At 44.6% G+C, this 9,176-nt stretch overlaps 1 protein-coding gene across 1 annotated transcript in view; it reads left to right on the forward strand.

The window, feature by feature from the left end:
* PIGO (phosphatidylinositol glycan anchor biosynthesis class O) overlaps positions 1 to 7,663 on the forward strand; it is a 265,206-nt gene extending 257,543 nt beyond the window's left edge. Inside the window, exon 11 of the mRNA XM_069626807.1 lies at positions 6,999 to 7,663. Within this exon, the coding sequence (XP_069482908.1) occupies positions 6,999 to 7,128 (130 nt within the window). The 3' untranslated portion in view covers positions 7,129 to 7,663. The remainder of the gene's footprint in view (positions 1 to 6,998) is intronic.
* The last annotated feature ends 1,513 nt before the right edge of the window (positions 7,664 to 9,176 follow it).

Raw genomic sequence — 9,176 nt, forward strand, 5'->3', positions numbered from 1 at the left:
CTCGCAGAGGCGCTGGTCTTGACTGGGCGACTACCGTATCTTCAAAGGTGATGTGTAGCACCCGGTCTGCAGACAGAAAATATGGGATTAATGAACTGGGGGTCATTGGGGTGTCCCTATCTCTTCCCTTTTTTTGCTCTCCTGTAGACCCCCAAAGGTTAACGCTCTCACCTTAGGTAAGTGAATGCCAAGCTCTCCATCTGCCTCGGGGCAGGGTGCTGTAACCAGTTTCTTCACTGGATCGGTAGCGCAGGCCTCTTGACTTCAGAGGACTGCTGTCCGTCGTTTACTGCACGAACGGTAAGTTTCGAGTAATTCTATTGTCTTTAAAGTCTTTAGCAATGATGTCTCTTGTTTTGCAGTTTCCGGCGATGGCGGATGACGGGCTGAAGTGAGTTGAAGATGGAGTCTGTATGATGAATAGAAGCGCCTGGAAGCACGTAAGTAAGCGCTTGTTGCCTGCTTCACGATGCGCTCTAACTGTCTTTTATTTTGCAGGTACGAGTTCGGAGCGGCTGCAGGGTGCCGGAATACCCACTGGGGTTTGATGTGGAAAGGAGTAATGGCACGTGAGTATTAAAGTTCCCCAATGTCTTTAAACGCACCTTGTTTTGTCTTTAAGATGCAGGATGCAACGCCGAAGGCCTCCGGAGCGTGCGAAGAGTCGGTAAGCTTTTGTCTTTCAGATGCCGGAATGCAGTGTGAAGACCTCCGGAGCGCAAGAAGAGTAGGTAAGCCTTTGTCTTTCAGATGCCGGAATGCTAACCTGTTCTTTCTTGTCTTTATAGGTGTTGCTGAAGACTGGATTCAGGATGGTAAGCCTTTTTCCTTAGGCCCAGGATCCGATGCAGAAGACACGATGAGCGTTCTGCTGCAGAGGATGCAGAATAACGCAAAGCAAGATTCATCCACCGGGTGTGGTTTAAATAGCCTCCTGTAGTGCTTAGGTGTCTCCTTCCACAGCCACGCCTAGGTAAGAAAAGAGTTCCTGCTTTCCAGAAGAGTTCCAGTGTTCTGAATCTAGGGAGTGGCTCCTGCCCCACCCAACAGGAAAAGTAGTTCCAAACAGAAGAGGATCAGAGGCTCAGCTGGCAGGCAAGTAAGCAGCATGGTCTGCTGCAGGTAAGTCCACCCAAGCACTGTGAGCCCGGCGCTTCCAGCGCTGGGACTGGGCACATTTATGAGCCTGGTGCCACTGGCGCCAGGACTGGGTCCAAAAGGTCCCAATTGGGACTGGTTGGCCCTCGGAACCTGGGTTATGGATCTGCTTCCAAGGGAGTTGGGAAAACCCTGACCTTTTGGAAGCAGAGATCATGACAGAGGAGAATTTGAGTATCATCTGCATAATTAGTGTAGGTGATGCCCAGAAGGTCCAGATCGTCAAACAGGGCTTGGTGAATATATTGTACAATGTTGGGGTATTGTTATTGTGGGAAAGTCCAGACCAGACAGGCTGGAGCCTTCCCAGTGACGGTATGTTTTGGGAACACCCTGTGGGTGGGACCTGGGTGAATGGAGTGTGTGACCAATATGCACTTCTTGTTATGAGTGTCTGGTTTCTGGTATGAAATACAATGAATGAGACCGCTCTGCCTGAAACTGGTTTGAATGCAGTGTGGAGTGCTGAATGGTTGGGTACTTGTCCCACTACACATTCCTTGTTGCGAGTGTCGGAGAGGGAGGAGAATGGCCTGAATGCACTGTGAGCCTGATTGGCTGCCTGCTGAATGCTTTCTGAGTGATTGGTTGCCTGAGTGTGACCCAGCAGAATGAATGAGAGACAGAACAGTATATCACTGCTAGAATTCGTTCAGAAGCTGAAGTCGAAACTTGATGCTTGATCTTGAGCACCAAGCCCGAAGAAGGTTGACTGATGTTACCTTCACCGCAATCTGAAAGCCGCTGTGACGTCGAGACTGATCCGAGAGAGGACCTGGATAGGAGACCTCTTCCGAGCTACGAGGGACCATCGTGCACCGTTAACCTTCGCCGAAGCGCCCTGGAAGCCAGCCTTCGAAAGACTGTCAACCAGCGATAGGGACCGCTGAGGTGAACGAGGAGAAGCACAAGACAGCCATCCACCGTTGTCGACTAGGGTTCGCAGGTTTGCTATAACCGCTGGAGGCCCGTCGAAGCTGTGCTGCCCAGAAGCGGCAACCGATTGATGCCGAGCCGCCGACAACCGAAGCCGCAACGCTCCATTGATTAAGACACTTGGAATCTAAGGATGCTCTCGACAGCACCGCTGACCGCTTTGTCCTGTTGGAGAACGTCAAGGCCGCCGAGGAGCATCCGCCGGTGGGTTTCCCGCCACCCGATCCGTGGCTCCTACCTTAAAGGGAGCCGCTCAAGAAGGATCCGTCCATGACCCAATGTCGAAATCTACAATTCCAGGTACATTGGGGTGGTAGAACTTTTTAGAAGGAAATAAGACTCATATTGAACAATATATGGACTGGGCTTGTATTATATCTTTATTTACAGGTTGCCCAGGTGGGGGGATCGTCATACAGAATTGTGCCTGGTGGAAGGGGCCCAGTATTCTGCCTATTGTTTTAACCAACCTGCTTTCCTCCTATGTCTATTGTTGGTTCACTTTATGAACTGATTTGTATGACATTTGAACTGAGTACAGTTAATGCATTTTAAAGGAATCAAAGTAGAATTGTGGTAACACATAGAAACTGTATATATTTGCCATTTCAGATTAACCTGAGCACAAAGTGTGTTATTGTGATTGTGTATATAACCTTGAACCTTATTTATATAAAGACTATCTTATCACTAACATAGTGTGTGGACATTCTTTTGTGGGTGCTTGGGGACTACACTGTACTTAAGATACAGCCCACATCACCTCCTGAGAGCTAGGCCTTGATTCTTCGCCCACGTTTTATTAAATAGAGAATCTTGGCTGTGGTCCTCTGTGCCTCTCCTCTGCCATGTAGAGAGCAGGAGTACAGATATCCCCCTCCAGTCTTTACAATGAGTAAGACTTGTTTGGTTTAATATACAATTACAGTTGCTTTTCAGCTCAGTCGGACACAGTCTAAGATAAGCCAGAACATTTTACACACATTTAGGATGCACCAGGCAGACCAAGGTCAGCTACACCTAGGAAAACATTTCAAGGATGGCACACACCTATTCTAGGCAGGTAAAGCCTAGTGTTTAACTTATTTTAGGAGGGGACACAGCTAACTCAAAGGAAAGTAAAACCTATATACTTTTTATTGGGGCTATCAGCACCTTAAAGGAGAGTATAACCTTAGGCAGACTTATTCTGGACAGGCTACCAGCAAGTCGGGGGGCGGGGGAAGGAAGACCCAATTGGGGACACGCATACATTTATCTGACAGGAATAGTAAAGTGAAACCAACGGCATTTTGGGGAAGAAGCACAACCAATTCGTAGGAAAGTACATTAACCTTATATATACTTTCCAGAATGTTGCAACACGCATTCAAGATAAGTAAGAACTTTTGTAACTGTTCACTCTGAGTTACAGTTACCAACTAACTCTTTCACAAGTAAGTACTTTTAAACACTTGTTATATTTTTCCAGACAAAATCCTTTACTTATCCACTCCTTCCCTATTCTATTGCTTGAGTTCCCTCCGGGGCAGAAGAGGGGACCTTAGTGGTCTAGGAACCAGCTGTAGGCAGGGCGAGATAGGCTTCTGTTGTAGGCAAAAGTCAGAGTTCCTGTGGAAGACTGTTCAACAAGTAAGTATTTCACTTTAAAGTTAGTGGGGGTCCAGGGACTTCAGATGTGACACCCCAGGAGGATTCCAGCAGGGGCCTGGGCGCACTGGATGTGAGGACTCCCAATCACAAGAGCACCCTAAAGCTTTACAGAAATCACACAGGCTTAAGGTAAGTAAATACACAAGCCAACAAAGTACCTTAGCACGGAAGAAGAGTTCCAGCAAGAAGACTTTAAAATCTGCAGCAAACAACCCAGTTATTGAATTCCTTTATCGTGAAGACTGAAGATAGGACACTGGAAGGACTTTTGTAGCAGGGATCACAGGGAAGGCTCTAGGCAAGAGGATCTTTGCATGTTTTTTTTTTTAAGTACAGAAGAAGTGATTGCAACGGGAAAGACTTCAAGATCTGCAGCCAAAAACCTGATCGCTAAATTCCTTGTCATGAAGACTGAAGACAGGACACTGGAAGGGCTTCTGCAGCAGGGATTAATGGGGAAGGCTCCAGGCAAGAGTTTTTTCGCTGCTGGATGTGGCTCTGTGGATTTTGGGGCCCTCCTTGGGAGCCAGAAGAAGACTGAATATCGCTTGTCGGATTCTCGTCGTTCGCAAGGTCCAGAACTCTGCTGAGGGGACTTTTTGGACTCGATTCACATCTCAGGAGGTCCAGCAGGATGCCCACAAAGTTTCAGCAAGATTCGGAATTTGGAAGACCATGCACCACACAATGGCTCGAGTTCCCAGGTTATTAGGGTATTGGGGTATTGCAGCCCTGCAAGGTCGCAGCACGACTTGGGATGGCTCAAAATGCAGATCTCCTTCAGGTTAGTGGTTCCCACCATGCTCTAGGTTGGGGTCATCGATTTCGGAGCCCCCAGGTCGATTGGAAGGAATGGTAACAGCAGGCTCTCCAGTCGCTGGAAATCTTGGCTACATTTTCTTTCATCTTCATGTTCCGATTTGGTTCCAGTGATCGACTACTTCATCAGCTTCCGTGATATGACTTTAATGCCGGAACCCAGCCAATCAAACAGCGATGCAACATTCAAAGTTGGGGTTTGGCAGTCCTTTCAGGACAGCCAGCTTCCCAATTGAAACTGGATTCTCGCAGGCAGGCTGGAAGACCAATGTCTGCAGCGTTTTGGACTTCCTCCTCGCTTCCTACCTTCACAGACACTCTGGAGCCTGGGGGTGGGGGGGCTTGACCAAGGTCTCCCGCCGAAGATAAAATTGGCACAAAGAGTTTTCCCACCTTGGAGGTCAGGGGAAGGAACAAGAAAGAACAAGGAATACTGAAATGGGGAAAAATGAAGACGGGGGGGGACCATTTTGGTAAATTGAGCACCCATGGGTGCCTTTACCCGGGCTGAGGAAACAGCTTGCGGTAACAGTGCCCCGAATTAGTAAAAAGGTTCACTGCCTCCAGCCATTAAAGGTAAGCTTGTCCATGTAACAGAAAGGTGTTGGGTAAGAATTAGTGCAGTCCAACTGTTGTGAGACTACAGAAGACTTAAGTCTTGTTATTAGGTAACCCACCTTTTAATATACTGTAGTACACAAGTTGGTAGTGTGACTAGGCAGCCAGGCTTATCCAGTAAATAAAAGTTTCCAATTAAACACTTACACACTTAAAGTTATTTATGTATACACAAAGTATTTAAAGCATTCTTTAAAAAGCAGTAATTAGCTGTACCATTAATCCCAAGGTAGGATTCAATTAAACAAGTGAACAATAAAGCAGGTAAGTAATTCATTCATATGTTACTCATGTTCCAGCACCCGGAGGTGATGTCATTTGAGGTCAGTACAGCCTTTATATAGTATCACCTTTGCAATATTGAGTTTTCAAGGAAGGAAAGCTTAGGGTTAGATCAGAACAGACTGATGGGTTATAAGAAAAGTTAGATTCTCCCAAAGGGATGCAGGCAGTCTATTATCCCAGCATTAAAGTATTCAACATTTAAAACATGTAAGGGAACACGCACTGCCAAAGCCAACAGGTTCAGAAGGCGGCTTTTAGGGAGCCAGGACAGACAAAGTCGATGGACAAAGTCAAAGTTCTGATGCTCTTCTTCTTGGAAAAATGTTCTTATATAGTCAGTGTTCAATAGAGAAATCACAGCAACTCCTCCTCTTGTCCAGCTATCCAGTACCAATCCATTGGAGCACGGAAGTCTGAACAAGCCTGACCCAAAAACCATGTGCCGAAAGTGGCCTCTGCACCGAGCCTCCTGGACCTGTCAATGGATGAAGACGCAAGTAAAAGGGGCATGCATCTACCACACAAAGCCACGCAATTGGCTTGCATCCTGCTGATATGGAACATGGCAAACATTCTAAGGGTGCCAATACTACATGGATTCATTAATATGAAGAGTGGAGGACCTAAGAATGTGCAAATATGCAGAGATTTAATACAGCAAAAACCAGGCTGAAACTTGACATTTGATTAATTACCCAAATTGATACACTTCTCTACCTAATGACGAGGAGTATTCTAAAAACATGTCAATCTGCTAAAGATGTGAATGTCTGAGAACGACAAGCGAGGTAACTTATTTTTCTTAATCTCTGGTCTCTTTCGCAGATTTGGCACAATAGCCCTTCTTTGTTTCGTAGTTGGCGGTTTGATATGTATTCTCCAAATGTATTTCTCCCACGAACAAAGCATTCGGGGGTGTTTTGCATCTCACAAAGGGTCGGTTGTTGATGGAGGAGTAGGTTAGTTTTGGAGTGCACTCCCTATTTGGCTATATTTATTACAATAAAAGGGGGTAAATGTCTTTCTCATGCGAGTTTTCAATGTTTATTCATGAACTTTCTAAGGTGTACATCCAGAATGCATAACTATTGTTGCAGGTAAGGAACTCTTCCATGTATTTCTCTCTGTTGCCAAAGTCACATTGTGGTAATGCATGATTTACCCAAACTTAAGCATTCTGTCTGTTAATTGGGTATATAAAGACTTCTTAGAGATGTAGAATTTTGGATCATGCATCAATCATTAAGGTTTTACTGAGAATAACTTTTAATATAGCTTATGAATTAATAATGAACTGTTTGTTTAAAATTCATACAAAAATGTCTATAAATTGAGTTTGAAATATAAAAGAGTTTGATGACGATGGATGTGCTTTGCTTTTTTTAACCTAATTTTGGAATCTGGCCCCCAGCTGCTTGGGGCGCCTGGTGGTGTAAATGATACCCAAAGTGATGTCCTACTTCTGCACTATTGGGCAGTTACTGCTTGATGAACTTGTGGTATCACCATCTGTATCTTGATGATTGCAGGTTCCTTTTTGAAGCACTGGGATTCGTGGTAAGCAGCGTTTCTCTCCTTATCGGGATCGCACTGGTGATGCGCGTGGACTCTGCTGTAAGTTCCTGGTTCCAAAAGCTCATACTATCAAGGTCCAGGTAGCATCCATGGCAAGACTCTCCAAACTCAAAGATGTGAAATGAACAACACTGGAGCTGACTGCATCTTTGCAGAGGATCAGCAAGAGAAGAAGTGATGCGGACAATAGAAAGCCAAGTGTTGGCTTCCAGTGCAGTGCTCACTTTGCGCAATTGCTGATGAACACAGTGGTGTTTGAGACATGACACAGTTGGATATACTAATGGGGCCTGTTCTATGAATAGAACACTGCACATGTTTAAATGTAAGCTCCCATGGAGAGAGAGTGTGAAAGGTCATAAAGAACTGATGTAAATTATTTTACCAACATTATAACAAAACGTTTTCTGTTTTTATACTGAAATGAGATCTTTAATTGCTGTGAGGGTAAATTCTTCTCCAAAGACATCTATGGGTTATCAGCACAAGCAGGTGCAACCGGTATTTAGTTTGTACATGCTCCTTCGGATTGGGGGAGCTGCTGCATTAATTAGTAACTAATGTTTGTTTATTGAAAAGGGCATGCAAGGGGTGTATGTGTGCCTGCCACCTGACTCTCCAGCATCTCACTTGTGTATATGTGTTACTGTGGTACTTCACTCCATGTGCACTGTTAGGCACATTCTATTGCCTTGGTTTCTGGGAATTTTAGTTGGAGGCAATAATCCACTTATCATAAGCAACACTTGTTTTGAGCAATACTGATTTGCACTACACTAACTGACCATAGTTATGTTTGAATGGGAGTGGTTGAAGGGGAGAGTCTGCCTGATCTTTGGCCGGGTTCTTGAGCTACTCACTTCTCAAATGTTAAACGACTTTCTTTAGTTCACTAGTTGCCTCCTCTAACTTTATGTATGAGGATTAAACAACAGTGATTGAAGGAGTGGATGCATTGGAAAATAATGCTTTTGGTTTATTAATATGATTTGCTATTTCTTGTGTTGGGAAAGGCGTCATTCTGAATTGTGCCTGGTGTTTATTTTGAACAGGCCCCTTTTTAGTACAGGGTTGGATTCATCTGCTGTGACCTTTTCTAAAGACCATCATGAGAAATCCTGCCAATTAAACAACTGTCACTTTCAGGACTTTCCTACAAATCGTTTGTTAATATACATTTCAGTTTGTCTGCATTTTATGATTTTTACCCACACAAGATCATCCCACCCATTTTAGTGTCTTCTCAGTTTGGCCTCCAATCTGTCAGTTTTCACATACTCATTGGTGTTCTAGTCTATTCATATCTCCTCATTTAACCCATGTGTGCCTTTTCCATAATTGTCCTCTCTACACCCCCCCCTTTGTCTCTCGCTCATCTACCTGCCATTGATTCTTTCCCAAACCCTCCTTCTCTTCTTTGTCTCTCTCATTGCTTATGTTGACCTCCCTGTCTCCCCCTTACCCTGTCTGGTGTCTCTCTTTAGTACTTATTTATGCCTCTCTCTTCCTCTTCTTCAGATCACTCTTCTTACTTGTTCCAATTCATCTACTCTTCTACACAGGCTGGTCTCCATTTTAACCCTCCAAGTCTACCTTCATATGTAGCCTCTCTCATTTCTCTCTTTTGCTATCCTGCCTCTTCTCCATCCTAAATATGTTTGCTTACTTATCATCCATTCATGACTCTTCCTCTCCTGCTTGTCCCCCCTCCATGGTGCTTACCCTATATCTGTTCCTCCCGCCATGTTTCTCATTTTCATATCCATATTGCAAAATCTGTTATTCTTTTCCTATCCTTTTGTCCGATCTCTTGACTTGCTTTTCCCCATCTTAGTATCTTCTACAAAGCCTCTCTATTTGCACCATAATGTTTGCAATTATTTGCCACTAGCTTTGGTTCATTTCAAGCTATGCCTGTCCATCCCATCCCCGCCCAGACTTTGCTCCTAATATGCCCCCATTTTTGGTTTTCAAGCCAGACCATCAGTCTTATGCAAGCCTTACAAAATGTACCTGGTTTGGAAGTCCACCTCCTACATTCCTTTCCTGTTCTTCTCTGAAAAGCGTGTTGATTTCTCCTTCTCCTGTCCACTTTATCCTTTTTTTATGGCACTAATTAGTTCTTTGAAATT

This window comes from Ambystoma mexicanum, chromosome 6p, assembly GCF_040938575.1.
Source record: "Ambystoma mexicanum isolate Mex_15411 chromosome 6p, UKY_AmexF1_1, whole genome shotgun sequence".
NCBI classification, from domain to species: Eukaryota; Metazoa; Chordata; class Amphibia; order Caudata; family Ambystomatidae; genus Ambystoma; species Ambystoma mexicanum.